At 35.5% G+C, this 21569-nt stretch overlaps 1 protein-coding gene and 3 pseudogenes across 1 annotated transcript; 3 read left to right on the top strand and 1 right to left on the bottom strand.

Annotated features, from left to right (window-relative positions):
* Positions 1 to 4210: 4210 nt before the first annotated feature.
* Positions 4211 to 6239, top strand: LOC140892442 (uncharacterized; annotated as a pseudogene).
* Positions 6240 to 7342: 1103 nt separating this feature from the next.
* On the top strand, positions 7343 to 8391 carry LOC140892606 (hevamine-A-like). The gene has a single exon (XM_073301549.1). It carries the CDS (start codon positions 7395 to 7397, stop codon positions 8289 to 8291), a length of 897 nt encoding a protein of 298 aa, XP_073157650.1. The 5' UTR covers positions 7343 to 7394; the 3' UTR covers positions 8292 to 8391.
* Positions 8392 to 9191: 800 nt separating this feature from the next.
* On the top strand, positions 9192 to 15372 carry LOC140891368 (golgin candidate 3-like; annotated as a pseudogene).
* A 1334-nt stretch (positions 15373 to 16706) lies between these two features.
* LOC140889119 (uncharacterized) lies at positions 16707 to 19189 on the bottom strand (annotated as a pseudogene).
* Positions 19190 to 21569: the final 2380 nt, after the last annotated feature.

The following is a 21569-nucleotide window of genomic DNA, read 5'->3' as shown; positions in this document are numbered from 1 at the left end:
TGGCATATTACATAATAAAAAAAATATAAAAGAAGGGGAGGAAGATAAATCAGAAATCTATTAAATATTTTGTTGTAAGAAATAAATACTAAAAATATTTATAATTAATTGAATAATAAAGTTATAACACAAAATATATAAACTTTACCAAAATATCAAATAATTTATTTTTCAAAAGATCGGTATGATATGAATAGGGTTTTTTTTTAAAAAAAAAATAATATAAAAAAATAAAAGATTTATAAAAATAAAACATTTGTTTAAAATGTTTTAAAACAAATATAACTATCTGGGTCTGAAAGTCCTTCGATTTGGTAGCGTTCAACCTATTTTAACGTATTTTATCCTAATCATAAATCAAATGTCTCATGATTTGCCACATCAACAATATCTTAATTAATTATGTTTCTGTTTAGAGTAGAGATATTGAAATCCCAATCGAAAAAAACAAAAAAATTTGATTTTTTTTTGGGAAATTTGGGGGGGTTTAAAAGGGTAATACTCATAGCCCCGATTCAATCATTAGCCTCTGCCAACATAGCACGGGCTCTGAATTTTTATTTTTTATTTTTTTAATTAAAAAGTTTTATTTCCTAAAAAACATCATTTAATTTTTTCTTGGTCCCATTGGCCATGGAATTTTTTCGATAAAAACTACGGCATAAGAATAATTCCCTACCAATCTCAATCCTTCTCGAATCCTATATCTCATTCTCGTCTCAAAATTATCCGGATTCGAAATTTTTTCGACCCAGATGTTTTTTTTCCTGGGATTTTTTTCTAATTAGGGATCGGGGAAAATATTAAATCATTTCCCTGATGGGATTCCCGACCCATCTTTGAAATTAATATTATAATATATTTTATTAATAATTTGTATTAGATAGATTGGACAAAATATTATTTGGCAATGGCCTATATAATAATTAATTGTGGATTTAATTCGTTTCAATTGAATAGTATAATCGTGAAATGACATTTTATTTTTCGCGTATTGTTATTTAAAAACTAAAAATTATTACTTGTATAATTTTATTAATCTTTTAATTACAAAATTGTTAGAATAAGATATGTAGTTTTTTCTCCGCATATATTTAAACAAAAATTTATATAGTAATTTGCTTCATGAATATTTAATTATTAACTTATGTGATGTACAGTATGTCGTCATTCTTTTATACAAAATCTTTGGAAATATTATTCACAATATTTTAATATTATATGTTTGAAGTTGAAATTTTCTTTTTTCTTGAAATATTAATATTTCGAAGTAGTATTTTATTTCTAAAAAAAAAAAAATAAAAAATTATTGTTTTGGGGTTTGTTTACGAATAAAATTTTTAAAAATGTCGGAATAATTCTCGTCCCGATTCGACGGGAGCCTCTCGATAATATTTGAGTTTCTGAAATGATATACGATTACGAGATCGGAAGACAAACTCCTTTCCCCCGATTATTTTCGAAATAGGGATTGGAAAGGAGGATTACGGGACGAGTCCCAACCCGGATCTCAATCCTAATAAAAAAACTAAAAAAGAATAAGGATAAAGAGGAAAAAAAAACCCCACATAAAACATTGATTCTATTGTGTTTGTGTATTTCGATTTATATATTAATATTTTAATTTTTTCACGCTTTTGTGTACATTTAACATATTTTTTCTCAAATTTATTTTATAATTGTAATCATATATTTCAACTTTATTTCAAGTTATTACCCAAGTCGTTAACTTTGTAATTTAATATCGTATTTACACTTAGGGTGTCAATTTGGGTGGTCGGGTCAGGTTGGCGAAAATTGTTTAAAAAATTTCTTAACTTGAACCCAGTTAACAAGTAAAAATTGTTTTTTCTCTGTTTTTATCGGAAAAGCGGCTAGACAATGGGTAGTAAAAAAATTAAATTGATAATTAAAATTTATTGTTAGGGAGAACAAAACTTTTAAATTAAAATTAAAAAAGGAATCTGTTGAATCCGGGACTGGATTGTTTATTTTTAAAAACATTTAACTAATGGTTTTAATTTTTATAAATCTTGACAAGAATCAGTTGTAGATCAATTTCAAAAAAATTTTGATATTTCGTGGCGGCCTTCAACTCCAATTTCTTGAAGAAGTCGTTGCCGCATAAAAATCAATGGATCTAGAACCTATGAAAAATTAAAGGCGCTGATGAGTTTCATGGCGGAGTTTTGGTGAAGCCGTGTACAGTTTTATAGTTGTCGTCACTGCTTCGACAGCATTCCGGGGACACCTGCAGAAGTTGTTCTCTAGTTGGCGGAGAGAATATCATCGTGAGAATTAGAGAGGTTTTGGACAATAGTACTGTTTTTTCTGTTGTTTTTTTTCTACTTATTTTTAGAGATACCGATTTTGAATTCGTTTGTTGATATATTCACGATAAAATGTTTTTCATGCATCTATAAATTTTGGGTTTCTTGAATTCACTCTTATTGAAATCTTTATGAATTCTTTTGTTGATATATTAACGATAAAATTCTCAACCCGCAGCCTGTTTGGGTTGACCCATTTAGACCCATCTCCAAACGGGCCTACTTGTCACAGACTTAATATAAGATCACCGCTGATCACACGTGGTTTGCCTCTCGCGAGTACTAGCTAAGCAGCCTTTATTGCGCAAGGTGTGTAAGTATTTTAGTACGAACACGCGAGTTTGGAAAATGCTTTGTATTTTTTTTTTTCTAATTTGATGATTTACAAATGAGGGTTTCACTTTTTTATATAGTAGTGACTTCTACAATATATATATACAAGTCCATTCCAAAGAGTTCTACACAAGTCTATAACATGACTAATGTATAGAATTATAGAATTTATATAACCTCTACCATACACTATGCTCCGAAAGTCTTCCAGAATACGCATGAAGGTGTCTATGCGTGACACTGTGCTTTCGGTCCCAGATTGTTACTCCTTTCATCCCAATTATAATGTCCACGATTCTTTTTTTGTTTGTCCCACATATTAGGGGTGAACAAAATATTGGTTTAACCGAAATAACCGACTGAACCGAATTAAATTGGAAATTCGGTTCGGTTTAATCGATCGTTTTTTTTTTTTCAAAAATATCGCTCAATTCGATTTAGGTCGATTCGGTTTTCGGTTTTGAATTTTAAAACTCGGTTTAAACCAATTAAACCGATTTTAATATATATATATATATTTTAAAAATTATTATTCGGCCTGATTTATTTTTTGAATTCAGATTATTTATATTGAGCTTTAATCAACATCTCCAAAGAATTCAGATTATTTATATTGGGCTTTAATCAACATGTCCAAAACCCAAAAAGACAACTCATTTGTTGCCCTACCCAACTCCAACTGCATCTTGGGCCCCGACGTCGTCTTATTCTCTTTTGTGTCATCTTCTTCTTTCTCTCAAATTTGTCTGCGTTCGAGCCTCGAGGAGTCTAGCCACGACTTCTTCCTCTTTGAACCAAAATGAACTAAAAAGGTTAGAGGCAAATCGGTTTTTGTTTTTCGAAAATAGGAATATCTGTTTTTGCTTTTTGATCTAACCAACTGTATCTTCTCAATTTAGGTCATGATGCGTGACTTATCCCCAGTGACATTATTGATTTGTGGAACTCTTAATTGTGAGACTTTGTCGAAGCATCAATAATTTGTTAGGAATGGATTTGAGGATTACTTTGGATATTCAATTTTTTTTTATTTTTTTTAAATAATCGATGTTTAATCGGTTCGGTTAACTTGGTTTTTATGCTAAAGATCGGTCGGTTCGGTTGTTCGAAAAAAGATTTTGGTCGGTTCAGTTTGTTAATTTTCGGTTCGGTTTTGATCGATTGCACATCCCTACCAAATATATAGGCATATATTATATTTAGCAATATTTTTTATACTTCTTTACTATATATAATCCTATTAACTAAATTTTGAAAATTGTGCAATCATTTTTTAATATATTAAATAGAAATAAAATAGAAAGTTTATATAAAATTTACTTTCACAATAAATTTTTCTTTAATTGTGTGAAAATAAAATAGGACAATATAATGGAACGTAAGTTTATTTTAAAAAAATTTAACAAATGTTTATTTTTATAAATCTTTTATATTTTTATATTATTTTTTTTAAAAAAAACCTGTAAAGGTGGTCCCCTGCTTTTAATTGTTGAATTTATAATAAAATCTTTGTGATTATAAATTATCCAAAAAGCAAACTTATCCAATACAAAATTCTTCTCCTACCCAATTTCGAAGAATGATTCGTCCACCTCTTCTCTCGCTCACATTTGGTATTTAGAATTATCGATCTTTAAAGCTTGAAGGGAAGAAAATGCTCATCTTTTGAAAATTATCGCGCAGATTTGGATTTATTTCCTTTTCCTGATATAAAAAAATGGCGCTTCTGATCCCCTATCCGGAGATGTTTTCATCTCTTGGAATCAGCCGAGAAAATCAATCATCAATTGGTCAGAGTATCAAGAGTAGGAATTCTGGGATTAGGGTCTTTTCTAGTGTTAGAGATTTGGAAAAGGGTTCTGCTCAGGTTTTGAATTTGAGGGGTAATTACCAGGATAGTGTTGGGTGGTTGCACGGAATTTTCTCCTCTCAGGTGAAGCAGAGTGAAACCGCGCCTATTCCTTCAAGGAAGAATGAGGATGAGGAAGAAGAGAGGCGGAACTATTATGTCAATATGGGTTATGCTATTCGGACCCTTCGAGAGGAGTTTCCGGAGCTTTTCCACAAAGAGCTCAGCTTTGATATCTACAGGTTTGACGTTGAAGAAACTTCTTCATGCCTTTTTGTTTGGGGCAAAAAAATGCATAATCGATTAGTTTGATGCTCATGATGGCCATCTGTTTGTCTGTTCTCTGGTTTATTCTCTGTTGATGTTGAAAGCTGTATAAGTTTCGTATTGATCAGTTTTTTGTGGCCAATTTGGCTTATTTTTGAGAATTTATTGCTTAATGCATGATCGAGGTATAATTAAGGGAACAATCCGCTTTTATTTCCTTCGATTTAGGTTTGGAATTGATCTGCAATACTTTGATATCCATGTATCTCTCCTGTCATGTAGCTTGGGTGGTCAAGTACACTGGTATGGATGAGGAGTGATAAAAGAAAGATGATTGGCCATATAGAACGTCTGTCAGTCTTGATTAGTTGGTTTCCTATAACTTAGGTCCTGCGATAAAGGATTTTATAAAATTCACTAGCTTATTGATTGTATATGTTGATTTGCCATATGTGCGCATCTTGAAAGTTTTTGATCGACTTCTTATAGTATAGTATCCCCCTCAAATCAAAACACCAATGTATATGGAGCAGACGTTTCATAAGTTTATTCTGCTCGGAGTGTATAGAAGGGCTTATGATTAGAAATGTGAATGTGTTTTTCTCTATTATTATTTAATCGAACTTTATAATTTCATGAGAGTTGTGACACTTTGTCTCTCACTGTGAATGCAAAAAGGACAATATTAACTTCTCTAATTCTTCACTCTTCTTTTTCATGGCATAGGGATGATATTGTGTTCAAAGATCCATACAACACTTTTGCTGGTATAGAAAACTACAAGTCCATCTTCTGGTCGTTGAGATTTTATGGAGGCATCCTTTTTCAAAACCTTGTGGGTTGACATTGTTAGTGTCTGGCAGCCATCGGAGAACATGATAATGGTTCGTTGGATTGTTCATGGCATCCCACGAATTCCATGGGAGAGCCGTAGCCGGTTTGATGGGACCTCAGAGTACAAGCTAGACAAAAATGGGAAGATCTATGAGCACAGAGTTCACAATATTGCTCTAAATGGACCCCATAAATTTCAAGTGTTAGGGGTGGAGCAGATGATTCAGACAATAGGCTGCCCCTCCACCCCAAAGCCTACTTATTTTGAATTTTCATCCACCTTGATGAAAAAATGTGCTATTATTACTGAAATTTCCGGTGAGTAAGTGTTACTTCGAAAGATCATGAGAAACATAGCGCTTGTCTGTCTTACAGGAGTTTTGGTCAGTATTACAGTAGAAGAAATTGAACTTTCCAACTTTCATCTTCTCGAGCGCTAATTCGAGCTGGGATTATATATGGGATATGTTGTGCCTATGTGGTGGATGTTGACCCTTGTGTTAATCGTGTCCTCCAGCTTATCTTGAGATGCCTTCTTTCCAAAGCATTGTGCTCTGGGATTTCAAAATGTATCAAATTTTGTATGATGCTGACACAGTTCGAGTTTAAAAACTCAGGCATCTGTCAATAATAAACTATGCAATGTAAATTCCCTGAATGGCATATGAGCTGAGTAAATACTAAGGTCCTGTTCTTAGCTTCCTTGGCTTATATCTTCTCAACAATGCCTGTCTTGAGCAAAATAAATTATGGATTTCATGCTTTAGGACACACTTCTAACTTTCTAATTGTTTCACTTTGTTTTATAAGTTGAATATCAAAAATAAAAATCCTGCGAATTTTGGATGCCACTTTTTTTAGTTTTTTTTTGCGGGCTCCGTAAAATTGTGCACCCAGGTTCCGAAACCTGGCGAGCCCGTGGATAAAATCATTGGGGAACACAAACTTTGGTGCATCGTGTACCTTCATCAGGAAGCAGCAATCTTGGCGAAGTTCATAAACTCAAAAACCTTTCTAAGAACACTTCAAATACAGGGATTAGACATAAGATGAACCGCATGATATTAATAATTCACTTTCTATTATAAACTAATAAATATTTGTTTTATGATTATAAATAGTTTCCAAGGTACGTTATACTATTATCCTTTAAGATAATATACTCCTTCACCCAGGCCTGTGTCTGAGCCTACCACTTCTAACTCGGTCTGGTATGGGCATCTGGTATATGTTTAGTAGCAAGAACACTTGTAGGCTTGTACATTTAAAAACTCCTCATTTCATTTTCAAAAAAGTAAAATTGGATGGGCTAGTTCCTGTCAACCTCTGCTTATCTAAATACCTCGACTCCAAATTTTTAGCCGGCCCTCATTTTTTTAATAAAAAAATTATTTGAGGTGAAGAATCTTGCGGTTAGATGTAGCGAAAATTGAAGTCTGATAGCTGTTGTGGATATGTTGAATTACTCGTAATTATTATTATTTTTAATCAGAATCATGATCATTCAAATCAATTTGAATGTAACAAAACAAACAGCAGCTAAAAGACACACACACTTTTATAACACGAAAGGTTTAGTTTTTTCTGAACTCCGTGTGCATTAAAAATACGTGACCTTTCAGCCACGCATACAACCAGAAAGGCACAAAAATATGTGACAAAATATCGGCTAATCATACATTAACTCTTGCACTATAAGAAGCATGCACTGCTACAATAGTTTTGCACCAGAGAAACTCAACAAATCTACTGAGTTTGAATCCAAAGATCGATACCTTTTTATGGCTTCCAAGAAATCTACCATCTCTACTTTTCTTGCACTGCTGATGCTAATGCTAGTGGCAGGCTCGGAAGCCGGAAGAATCGCGATATACTGGGGTCAAAACGGGAACGAAGGCACACTCGCTGATACCTGTGCCACTGGAAACTATGAATATGTGATCTTAGCTTTTCTTGCATCATTCGGAAACGGACAGAAACCAATGCTCAATCTTGCCGGTCATTGTGATCCTTACAGCAACGGATGCACGGGTTTAAGTTCGGATATTAAATCATGTCAAGCAAAAGGAATCAAAGTTCTGCTGTCTATCGGAGGAGGAGCCGGTGGATACTCTCTTGTTTCCTCCGGGGACGCGAGGCAACTTGCTACATACCTTTGGAACAGCTTTTTAGGTGGAAAATCAACGTCCCGGCCTCTTGGTGGGGCTGTTTTGGATGGAGTTGACTTCGATATCGAAGCTGGAACAGGCCAGCATTGGGATGAACTTGCAAGATATCTTTCAAGCTATAGCAAGAGAGGCAAGAAAGTGCACTTGACCGCAGCTCCACAGTGCCCGTTTCCTGATCAATGGGTGGGAGGAGCTTTGAAGACTGGCCTATTCGACTACGTTTGGGTTCAGTTCTACAACAATCCTCCTTGCCAGTTCAATCCTCTAAATGCTACAAGTTTTCAAGAATCTTGGAATATATGGACTTCTTCTATTCCTGCAACCAAGATCTTCTTGGGCTTACCCGCAGCACCTGATGCAGCTGGAACCGGATTCGTCCCTGTTTCCGAACTGATCTCGAAAGTGCTTCCCAAGATTAAAGGGTCCAAAAAGTATGGAGGAGTGATGCTTTGGTCCAAATACTATGATGATGAAAGTGGTTACAGCTCTTCTATCAAAAGCCATGTCTAGAATATGTAGATATGTATGTTGTGAACCAGTTAGAGTTGTGTTACTCTGCTTGTATGATCTTGTTTGCACATTTGATATTTAAAGTTTTTATTGCTTTTTATTTGTGCTTGTTATTTTTACAAAAAACGATATATGAATAATCTCAAGGAGCTAAAAGAATAAAAAAGCATGAGAAATATAAAATACCATGGTCTCCCAAAGTTATGTAATTATAAAATTTTGAGTGACAGATATATGAGTAATTCAACATTAGTTAATGCTCTCCAAATCGAATCAAGTACACTAGATATTGTATCAGCAATTGGATATTATTAATTCTAAATTGACTATATTATTTATAGCTTCAAACGAACACGAGTTCATTAATTTAGATACTATTAGACTCATAAGAAAATGATGAAAGATAAAACGATAGACTAAAATGATAACTAATATATTTTACTCCGAAACACTTGCGATTAAACATGAATCCTACATCCTTTTAACATATAATCCTGCCTTAAAAAGAATTTTTTAAAAAAAATAAAAAGAAAAATAAAAAAGAGGTATTTCTAAGAGTGTGGAAATGGAAATTGATTGCTGACTGCTGACCGTTATCCATAAAAATAATTTTTTTAAAAAAAATAAAAGAAAAAGGAAAAAAGATATTGTTGAACGTTAATGGGCTGGGAGCTGGAATCGAGCCCAATTTTCAAAAACTGAAGCCCAAAGAATTGGTAATTACTGCTATTGGATTACCGATTACGTCGCCTGGCCCGTTCAATTTTATTTTTCCTTTTCCTTTATTGTTATTAATTTTTTTTTCCTTTATTGTTATTATTATTATTATTATTATTTTTCACGTAGGCGTTAGGCAACCTATTTAGTTCACATTTTTATCAGATCTACCGTAAGATTAAAAACCCCAAATCTAATTCATTTCAATTTCCAAGTTTTTCCCTCAATCGATCTTCACAATTCTCTTTGAGTTCAAATCCGAGAAGATATCACCAAGAAACATTCAGATATATATGCAGGAATAATACAGAAAGGCATTTTGCCGCGTATAATTTGATGCCATGTGGAGTTCTGTAGCCACTTTAAAGGAAAGTTTGAGTAAAATTGCGCTAGATGTTCACGATGAGGACGATGATGAGCTCTCCTTGTGTACTCCTCCCCGGGAGCGATCGGAAAACAGCAATGGAGTCTCTGAGCGGCGAATTTCTCGCAATTTTGATCGTTCGCCGATGCATTCACCAATCACCAATGGCTTTGACTCCCCTTATGATCATGAGGTATTCGCGAGTTATTTGTGCTGTATTTGTTTTGATTTCGCGAGGTAGTGTGTTTTCTCCGACTATTTTTTGAATATATTTTTAGTTGGAATTATTTACCGTACTTATTATTTTTCTTCTCCATCTGACAATTAATCTGGTTTGAATTATCATTTTTAGGCTTGATTTTGGGTGAGGTTTGATACTTTGATTGTTTATGGAAAAATCTATCTATGCTAAAACCTACCATGATCTAGAAATGAAGATCGTATCATCAAAATTTCCTGAATGTGATTTTCATTTGTGAAGAATAGGATACAAGTTGTAGTCGTGCGCTTGAACATATGCACATTTCGTAGTGCAGTTTCCTAAGTCCTAACCTAACTTGCATGAAATGATTTCTGATTGCACTTGAACATATGCACATTTCGTAGTGCAGTTCCTAAGTCCTAACCTAACTTGCATGAAATGATTTCTGATTTTCTTCTAATAGATTATACTTTTGCACAATACTTTTAGCCGAATTGTTATTAATTTTGATAGAGGTGGGGTGGGGGTGGGGGTGGGGGTGGGGGTGGGGATAATTTTATTACTTTTGCCTTGAATTATTTTGTTCCAATCTATACAGAGCGATTTGTAGCTTCATCCGGCATATGGTGTGACCAGCTGTGATCATAGATACATTTTTTTTCTCTTGCAGATTGAACGATACAAATCAGATATTAAAAGACTTAAGGAATCTGAGGCAGAAATCAAAGCTTTATCAGTTAATTATGCGGCTTTATTGAAGGAAAAAGAGGTTGTTTGTTTTCCCCTTACAGTACTTACTTCTTTTGCTAAATAGGTTGAACTAAAGAATTTTTTATAAGAGTAAAACATTAAAGGATTTCTTCCTTTCTATGGTACTTTTTTACTTTTAAAATCTAACTCTGACTCTTAAGTTACAGGATCAAATTTCAAGGCTGACTGAAGAAAATGGCTCATTGAAACAAAATCTCCTTACTACAAACAGTGCTCTAAATGCGGCCAAAACTGTGCATAAGGTACACATAAAAGATTTAAAGACACTTTGAGACAGAAATATGTTAGAGGATTTGGATTTTGGTCTTAGATGAATGTAAATTAAGTGTTGGATTTACTTATCACGAAAAATGTAAGATGTGAATATGCAATTAAGGATCTTAAATTCTTTGAGGAGGTATATACTTCAGTCGTAGTACACATTTTTAGTTTCAACTGTGAACTCAATTTGGTCATGGAAAGCAGTTTCATGGAGTTTTGAAGTATAAGATTGATTACCTTGGTGGAGGTGACTGGAGGAGAGGCTGGCTAATACTGATATGGAAGAGGGATATGGAATGTAAACAGTGAAGCTGATGCAATTCTGAATTGTGTTTTATTGATAAGTTATAATGCTTTGGACATTGGCTCCGTTAGAATAAGTAGATTTGATAAATGGCCTTCTGTTTGATAAATGAAATTGTAAACATTTTGTCGCAAATTTCTTGGTCTAAGCTATTTGGCAAATGAAGATTTACCTTCTATAAGCTGATGCCTACTTATTTTTTCAGGGGAATGGCGATCTTTCTTCTAATCGCCATAATAAAGCTGCAGCAAAGATCCGTTCTGTTGGAAGCTCACAAATCAATGGTGTTGTTCCAAAACAGGATGGACAAAGCAATGGAACCTCTTCAACAGATGCAAAAGTAAGAGAAAAATGTTCTTTTCCAGATATAGAAGCCTTGGTCTTTCGTGGGGTGGAGCAGCGTTTGCTTTTCTATTCATGTAGAAGTCATTTTGTTTCAGAGAAATGGCCGAATCTTTACTTCATCCATGTTCTGATTCTTGTCTTCACTAATGCATATGATTTTTCTACATTGTTGTTTTTCTATGCACGTGGAATTGAAACTGGAAAGCCTAGTCTTGTTCCTCATCAAAAAATTTGTCCCATTCTACAATTGATAGTTTCCACATTCCATCTTCCAACTGTGTGTGGACTTGATAATAGCTGTATTAATGCCTTCTAGGAACTCACAGATATGATGGAAGAAAATATGGCAGTGATGAAAGCAACTCATGAAACACAAATGAAACAACTGATGGCACAACTTGAGAAAGAACACGACAAATTGGCAAGTTTGCAGTTAATGTTACAAGGTATTTTTGAACTCTTTAAAGATCCAGCTCTGCTTCTATGTCAGCTTTATTTAGTTGATGTATTTCATCAATTCTCAGATGAGAAGAAGTTGAACGGATATGTTCGGCAAGATCTGAGCTCATTAAAAAGGCAAAATGATGAAGTGAGTTCCTTGGTGTTCAACAGAATTTGTAGAGGTTTCTTCATGTTTTAGGTAAATTTGGGAATTATTATGTTGTTGATACTGATATACAGCTATTTTTTACTCCTCATCTCTAGATGTCAAAAGAGTTGAACAACGCACATGAAGAGCTGAACCGGAAGATATCAGAGATAGGACGATTGGAAATGGAGTTGCATAGAAGTGACACAGAAGAAATCAATGACACAGTAGAGAAATTGAAAACAGTCATTTCCTCTTTAGAGAATGAAAAGATTATTATAAAGGTCAATATCTTACCATTTCTATTTTGTGCGCGCTTTGTGTGTTCAATACATGTATATGTGCCTATTTATGCTTCATGCGTGTACATATGTATATATTCGTATGCGTCATGCACCGTGGATGTAATATCTTTTTTCACTACAGAAAGAAAAAGATGAGTTAGAGGCCGCTTTAAAGGCAAATCATTCTTCTCTGTTGCACCAAAACATACCTGGTGTTATAGACTCTTCAAATAAGCATTCCAGTAGCTCGAATGAGGTGGGTCATATTTTCCTTTTCCGATGTTGATTATGATCTATTTTCCATTTTTCTTTTTAAGTTGGCTCATATCCCGTACTTCAATTCATTTAGCTTCTTTAGAGGGATTAGTATTTGAGCATTTACTTTCACTGCACTGCATTTCTCGTGGTGTGCATTCATACTCTTTAATATTTTTGCACTTTAGTCTAAGAGGTAATACACGGCAGGCACTTTCCCACAAGGAAGAAATAGTGCGATCTATGCAGAAGTTGGAGAACGACTTAAATGAAACACGCCGAGAAAAGGATAAAGCGGTAAAACATTTGAGACGACTTAAGCAGCACTTGCTGGAAAAGGTCTGGCGCTGTTCCGCGTCTCTTTTTTGGTGTACTGTTGTCTATCACAATATCAATGATATAAGTGCTTGTTTAAATTGAGTAATATAAAAAAATATCCACAGGAATCTGAGGAGTCAGAGAAGATGGATGAGGACAATAAAATCATTGTGGAACTGCGAGAAGCCAATGAATATCAAAGAGTTCAAATATTACAATTGGAGAAAGCTCTGAAACAGGCAGTTGGAAGTCAGGAAGAAATTAAAATGTCTAATATTAATGAACTTAAGAAGTCTAAGGAAACTATAGACGAGCTTAATAGAAAATTGACTAGCTTCAGGAGCACTGTAGATGCAAAGAATGTGGAAGTTCTGAATCTGCAAACTGCCCTTGGCCAGTATTATGCTGAAATTGAAGCTAAGGTAAAACTTTGTTTCCATCGTTGAAATTAGATGAGAAAGGCAAAGAATATGTGTATGACTGTGTGTACTTTATGTTTAGGAACGTCTTGGACAGGAGTTGTCCGTGGCCAAAGAAGAATCTGCTCGACTTTCCGAGATGTTGAAGGTGTGATTTCTCAACTTTATCACAGTTTTCAACATCAGCACACACCACACTTGTATCGAAGCTAATAATTTTTAAGTCGTGATGTATTTGAGCAACTTACAGTTCTATTTCATGTTTTTGTAAATGTGGTACACGACCGTGAGCTTTGATATTTTAAAGTTTGCCAGCTTTCTCATTCATGGTCAAGATCATGATCTGGCTGCTTAATAAGATGCATGTCCTTTTATATTGTTTCCAGTTCAACTTAAACCCTCATCTTTCCCTGCATCTGCTGTTAGGAAGCACACCAACAAACAGAAGCATCAAAAAGGGGGAAGGAAGAGATGTTAGGGAAGCTTTTGCAAGTTGAAAGAGTGGTTGAGGAAAGAAACAGAAGAGTTAAGAAGCTTGAGGAGGATAATGACAAACTGCGTCGAGCTCTTGAGCAAAGCATGACAAGGCTAAACCGAATGTCTGTGGACTCTGATTTTCTCGTTGACAGGTGAGAGAGCCTGATCTTTTCATTTCTTTTTATTCTAGGTGGACCAAATATGATCATTCTTTGTGACGCAGTCAGTATCTCTAGTCATGACTGATTTTTATGGTGTCGCTCTAAAAGGCAAAAGCTATCTACGTTAATGTCTGTGCGAGGACCATTAACCCAAATTGACTTCACTACTTGGTCATCATCTGTATCATATTATACCTTTACGGTTTCACGTGTAGGAAATCCAAAAAAAAAAAAGAAAAAAATTTAAAATAAAATAAATGAATTAAAAAAATAAAAAATAAAAGAATCCCCAAACAAATTTAAAAAGGAAAAAATAATAAGCAAAAGACGGAAGTTGAGGAAGTTGTAAGAAGCTTCTGAATATGCCCTTTCCGTGGGAAACAAGGCACCGAGGGTATCAAACTATCAATTAGAAAGCTGGCGATGTCATTTTTTTTTCGTTTTTTTTATCTTGGCAAAAAAATTTCTAATCTAATCCAGAATAAATTTGAACATGTTCTCTGGACTGTACCCAAACAGTTAGCATGTAAACTACCTCTTGGTTCTAGTATCAGCAACGTTAGAGGTAGTTGCGTCTACCATATGAACTTGTGCACTCCATCTAGAACTACAATGCACCATAGTGAAACTTCCTTGTACTATTTTGTTTTCGTTAAAGAATCTAGGAGATTGGGGGAAATATTGGGGCTTAGTTTTTCTTGCTCGTCTTGCCAACTGCCCTTCCTCTCCCCGATTGTTCAAATTTGAAAGCGTGGTTTGACTATTTTGTGGCTCTAAAATGACCTTGTTTGTATTATGCTGTCAGTTTTGTATGTATTTTCTTTTAAGACAGTCATGGATGCGTAGTTTCATTATCCATATGATATTTGAACTTAAATTAGCTCTAGTTGATATATATTCTAAAAGTTTTGCAGGAACTTTTCTTTGATTAGAAGGAACATAACAAGTGTTTTTATTGCCAGGCGCATTGTAATTAAATTACTGGTGACCTATTTCCAGAGAAATCACAGCAAAGAGGTACAGTAACTGATCTGGAGGATGTAGAAAGCTTTACTAAGGAACTAAAGCTACTTAAAAAATCTTTATAAGTATTTCGAGTAATCCTGTCTAGCTCTGTTAAGAATCTTAATACCTAATCAATCATTCATCTGAAAGCTCATGCCCATCTGATTCTGTATGTAGAGTATCTTATGGACAGTTTATATAATGAAGGAGCAAGAAGTACCTGTCTGGCATCCATGGTAACCTCTACTTACCCATTGTTTCAGGTTCTTGATCTCATGGTTCGCATGCTGGGTTTTCTGATGAAGACAAGCAAAGGATAGGCATTGCTCATCAAGGAGCTTGGCAAAGGTGTTAGTACGGGGTGTGTTGGGTTTTCCTGGTCGATTAGTTGGGGGCATCTTGGGTGGCAGCTCTGCTGAAGCTTCTACCGCTATGTCAGACGACCAGGTCTCTCTCACTGCTCCATTCTCTTGTGGTTTTTTATTCTCCTTTTGATACTGGTTAACACGCCTTATATAGTTTCCCCCATTTCATTCCATCCGAGAAACTAGCCTTCGTAGCTCTTCAATTAACATGAATTACTAAAATTTAAAAAATGGTGGGTTCTCCAATATTCTTCCACCAAATGCCTAAAATACTTTCTGGAAACTTTTATTCAGTCATTTGCCAGATCTATGGGTGGATTTTCTACTTAAAGAAAATGAAGAAAAAGAAAAAAGGGAGACTAACAATGGATCGAAGCGAGACCAACTCGAAGGAAGTCCTAAAGCCGCAGACACAGATTTAACTATCTTTACACCAACATTGGGAATTCCTCCAGATTGTCAAAGTACTGCTTACACCGAGCTACTTACATCAACCGCAAAACCAAAGCTGCTCCCTGCGATATCATGAAATTTTGCTTGCATCGTGAACCTTCTGATGTCGGAGTTTTCCACTGTTCCTCTCTACACCTCATCAGAATAATCAATTTTCAGAACTTAAGAATACCTCCAAGGTATTGATAATGAATGGAATTGTGACTGTTAAATACTCCAAAAAAGTATAGATTTTTGTTAATACCCCCTTGTTAGTTCGCCATATTTTTGTTTCTTTTCGATTCTTTGTGTCCCGGTCTGTTGATATTATTAAATAGATTGCATACCTATGTAATTTAGTCACATTAGGCACTGTAATATGTCTGCATTAGCAATTGCCGGCGGACCTGCTGGGTAAGGATATTTTGAAGCGGACTCTTGTCTCTTTGAATACCGTTTGTAAGGAATAAAATTTCAATACGTTGAGAATTTAATGTTGTCCCATCTTTGTAATTGATTTTCTTCGTGGCCTTGAAGTAACTTCCTTCGTTCGCTCGCCTATGTTTTTATGGACCTAAAAACTTTTTCCACGAATTTCCTAGTCGAAGTACAAAATATAGTTTTTACACATTCAAAAATTTTCGTGGAAAGGTTGAATTTGTCATCGCTAATTCAAAATAAAAGATATGCATGTAAATATGGAGGGAACGCTCTTACCTCAGTACTGTAATGTCACCGAAAACAAATCATCTTGACTAAACTTAAAACTTCATGTTGCTTGTTAAGTAACTTAAAGTGGGCAACAAGAAAAGGCATTTGCAAATAGTATTGTGTTCCAAAAGAGAGAAAGCAGTAGCAATTATTACATAATAATATGTAATCGCACATTTTAAAATTCAACCCCAACGCTGCTACCTCACGTACGTAGCCTTGTAAGTGTGTTCCTCATCTGGCCTTGGAATTAATTACTTCTGCGTGCATTCATTTTTCTTTTGCCTGAGAAAATCCTATGGTCGGCTAACATAAATTTCGTCAGACGGTTGATTTTCATAGACCTTTCTATCTATATGGAATTCAGGAACTTGAATAATACGCAGTCACACTGCATCTTAAATTGAAACCATAGATGGTTAAACACAAAATGCATCAGCTGATTATCATCTTGTCAAGGTATTCGGCTTGCTCCGGAAAATAATTTAGTTAGTTCATCCTTTGTCACCCAGACAAAAATCTTCGCATTTTCCGATAATCAACTTGCTTGTAGCAAATCACTTGAGATTTTAAAAACGAATCGCTGCCAAGATGGAGGAAAGATTAAACAAGAAGAACTTACATAATGCTACATGAGTGATATGTCTAAAGAAAACAGGACACTTACCTTATGAGAGGCGTGTTGTCCTGGCTTATTCTCCTGAGAGTGTATGATCATATGGCCAATTGGAGCCATTTCCTCAACCAAAATATGTATGGGAAAGATATCCTAGCACAGATTTTAAGGCAGATTCTGGCACACTGCAAACTTTTGGCTTTCTGTTATTCCTTTTTTCCCACGGTTATAAATGTAAAATGAATGTTGAGAAAACATGACTCCCAATAACGGTTGGTTCCAATTCCATGGAGGATGGGAACTAATCCATCGCTACTTTTAATATTTGTTTTTCACACTATTCCTCAGTTTATAAAATGAGTTGAAATGAGTACATCAAAAATCTAATCATCTAACCAAACTTAGCCTACAATATATTTGCAAGCTAAATGTACCCCGCGTAATGTCTGTTCAGGACTCGTAAACCTTTTTCAGAAAATGCCAGACATGGATTTCCCGTTAGAAAACAATATGCAGTACCATAAAGGAGAAGATTAAGAGTCTCTGATCAAATGCTTCTTTGCAGTGACCTACATGAAACATAGTTCGTTTTTCATCTAATAGATTGATATGGGTGTCATGGGACACTACGACGTTTGGTAGCACAAAATGAAAACTTCTCAGACATAGCATATTATACTGTGCGCTGATGCATTCCTATAAATACAAAAAACATGGCAGAACCTAACAAAAGAAAAGGTGAGGAAAAAAAAGGATTTTGATCATCCATTCGGTATTCATGTTGCATTTGTTACTTGACCCGAGAATCAGAATGAAAATTATTACATGGAAATACGGGTAAGTAAATGGAAGGTTTTACCAGTTCATGGTCCAGAGATAAGAGAAAAAACAGAGAACTCGATTGTGCAAATAAATAAATTAGAAAATATTACCGTTGATCATCGTTGATTTTTGTCTCAGCATCGGTGATCCGTGGAGCTGGTGTGTAGTCATATTTTGATAATCTCTCTTTATCCCCTGTATATAAAAAACCACCTGTTACCACACATAGAAAACCGCACAGACAATTCTAGAAGAAAAGAACTGAATTAACTTTTATGCAAACGGAATGCAGCAGCTGTAAGGGACCACATAGGAGATACACGGGGGTTAGGTCCTGTTCTTGTTACTACTGATATAATGAGTATGCATATTCTAGCAGCCTAGTCAATTGAGGCACATATGAATTATGAAGAGATACTCACATGGTGTATTTGTTATTAGACCCAGAACACGAACCAACCAAAAAGGTAAAGAAAGGAAAAGGAAAAAACAAGGGTTACCTTGGCATCAGATTTTTTCAAGAAAAGCTTCCAGGGTATTCCCGAAAATATTGGCGTGTCTCCATCGGAACCTGGGACATGGATCCAAAACGCTTCAAGAACTATATGAAACAAAATTAAACCATTTAAAAAAATCACAATCAACAACATTAGCCCAAAAAAGGAATATGCTTATGTAGCCTGATTCCAAAGATATTGAATATTCCTATTGTTCATTTCTCCACGAAACAAAAGAGCAACTGCAATCATTTATACTTCCCCAAAATTCCCTTCCAAACAAAATTTAAAAGGGACCAAAACAATTCCACACGAATGTAAAAGAGTTCAACACGTTTGAATATGCAATAGGATATCTCCCCGAATGGTTCAACACGTTATCTGCAATTCGCATTAACTTTGCCTCAATATGTAAATAGATGATCACGATGGTATAGCAAAATGCTCACGAGAATTCTTGTAAATGCATAGACAATAGGGTCGATTTTGGGAATGACAACCGGAAGGAGCCTCTCGATTAATAGCACAAGGACGGCTTTACGGATCTTCTCATCGCCACTCTCTGGAACAAAACCCTCGATTTCTTGTCAAACCAGCCTCGCATACGACGTTCGTTCTCTGCATCTTCCTCACTCTGAGAAGAAGAAATCGGGTGCTGAATTTTTGGTTGTTATGGTTGTACGAAATGGGCCGCGGTTGCTGGTCGGGGACCAAATCGGAAATGGGCCCATGGTTCCTCACTTCAAGTTCGATTTTAGGCCCAAATGAATAAGGTAGTCTCGTAATTGGGTTTTTTGGGGGCCTCTGTTAGGATTGATTGTAGGCCCATTAATATCATAAGGGATCTCTTAGCTTGTGATTGTTGCCAGAAGCGAATGCAATGAAATCTCCAATAATGAGTCTTACCGTTTACGCTTGTAGACCCAATAATCTGGAGTAAATAGTAAATGGCCCTCTTTCTTACCGTATTTTATAGGCCCCATCAGTTCTCAATTTAATGGGATCCGGCTGTTGGTTGATCGTATGACCAAATTCGGAAAGGCCCATGATCTCGCATTGTAGGCCCAAATAACAAGAGACCCCTTAATATCTAAAATGACGGCTAGCTTGCTTTGATTGGCAGGCCTAAAGGAGGCCCATAATCTCAGGAAACGATCCTGAGCTTTCCTTGAATGGTACGCCAAAAATAAACTCGTATTAATTGGGTCTATTCCCTTTAAACGTTGGGCTCAGAATCTCATAATGGGTCTGCATTTGATTGTAGGCTCAGAAAGGAGGCAGGCCTATAACTCCAATACTGAAATGAGCCGCCTGTAGGCCCCATATAATAACGTTAGTAAGAAAAAGACCGTGTTTATAGGCCCATATTCTGCTAGCGATTGAATGTAGGACCAAAAAAATAAAAAAAATGGAAAGGCCCATAATCTCGAAAACTGGGCTCCGTTGGCAATGATAGGCCTAAATGTGAAGGCTCATATCCTCGGCTAACGGGTATGTGCTTTCCTTGAATGTAGGCCCATATAGAAACAATCTCGAGTACTGGGCCTCTGTACGCATTCAATGTAGGCCCATAATTTCCAATAAGGGGCTGTAGGTAAGGCTCATAATATATATATATATCAACCCTTAAATCCTAGTAGTCTTATTAGGACCTAATGTTTTTTAGTGCAAATTCTGGAAGCTCACGAACTCATTCATCACTTCAGTGCCTTCATAGGGGCTCATTCTATGTTTAAATCGGTTGCAGCATCCACCGTTTCATGAGTCCGAGCTCCACACAAATTTGTTGTGTGGGGGCCCAACCCTTGTATGTGGAGCCCGGGCCATGAACGGCCAAGATCCAATTCACCCGGTGGAGCCAAAGTTCACCCCTTCATGGGGAGGAAACAACTTTTTTTCTGAAATGTGACTGTTGAAGTGTAAAAGAAAGGACCTTTTGACTTGTTAGTGAAATATGTTTTCGAGCTAAAAAAAGTTTGTATTGGAAATGTGAGAGATGGTCTTCAATATTTGCATCCTTTCACAAAGCTGCTTACTGGAGAGGAGGTTTGAGATTTTTGTTGTCAGTGAAACTTGAATTTTTTGGAGGAATACTATAATGGCAGACTTATTTTCACTTTTGAATATTTAATGGGGATAATTTCCCCATTGAGATGTACAGTCTATCTGCTTAGCCCACCAGTCTCTATTATATTTCGTCCCCCCATGTTTTTCAAGTAGAACCAATTTTGAACCCCTTCAGTGGGGCAATGTTTTCAAAACCAGGTCAATCAGCTTTAGGCGTCTGTCTGTTGTAAGTTGTAATACAATTATTTAATGATGAACCTTGTCCATTTGAGGTTGTAATAGAATCATAATTATGACTGCTATTGATTAAAATAGTGTTTGGGGTGAGCTTCTATAAAGCACTTATAAATCTTTTCCATCACAAAAATTTGAAATTTTAGAAATTTTGTTAACAAAAAGCTTGAGATGAAGTTCTACCAAACACTACCTAAGACCGCATACCTATCGACCCATATAAACCAGGTTATAGTTTTGAATGCCAAGGAACAAATAGAACCCCCTCCGAGCTCAAATATCAAACAAGATTATTATAAGTTAAAGACTTAAGGAGGAAGTTCATAGTTTGGAAGTTCATGGATTTAATTTTTTTTATCTTGCTGACAAATACACATTCAATCTCTTGCATCACTATTGTTTTTGATATTAATGCAATATTGGGACTGACATTTGGATATGTGCAGTGATGATTATGTAATGCTTTTTTTCTCTCTTCTCTTCTTTTTCCCCAGCTCAAAAAATTCTCCTTGAAGTTTGATTTGCTGATAATTATGTTCGTTAATTCCGCAAATGTTTTAAGATTTAAGGGTGTGGATTGACATCTTAAATCCTTTCTCCTTGAACAGATATAATATTGACGTTAAGTTAATGGTTGCTTATAGCAGGGTGATTATGTTATCATATATCCTTTCACTAGTTCGTATCTCTACTTTGGGGAAAGGGAAAAAAGTATTTTTAGCCTGTTAGTCACAAATATTAGAATCCGTGATCAACAGCATTTGTTGAAGTTATCCATGTTTTTGCTAAATTTTGGGGATTATAATGCTGGGTGATATTGATATTGGACCGGGCAACTCGACATATCTGTATTAGTAATTTATTAGTCAATTTACTCAATTCTTGAACTAATGGACATCTCTGTAAAAGATCAAAGTAAGAAGATGCACTAGCGCCAATATCTTTCATTTTATACTATGGTTTTGCGGGGGGATGGGATTTTTGCACCGGATTCAACCCCAGCCGGCAAGACCATCGATTTTCTCGGGCCGTTGTTGTTCAGTCCCTATAAGGCAGTAAAAG

The sequence above is a fragment of the Henckelia pumila genome, chromosome 3 (genome assembly GCF_033568475.1).
Source record: "Henckelia pumila isolate YLH828 chromosome 3, ASM3356847v2, whole genome shotgun sequence".
NCBI classification, from domain to species: domain Eukaryota; kingdom Viridiplantae; phylum Streptophyta; class Magnoliopsida; order Lamiales; family Gesneriaceae; genus Henckelia; species Henckelia pumila.
This window is presented reverse-complemented; position numbering and strand designations above follow the sequence as displayed.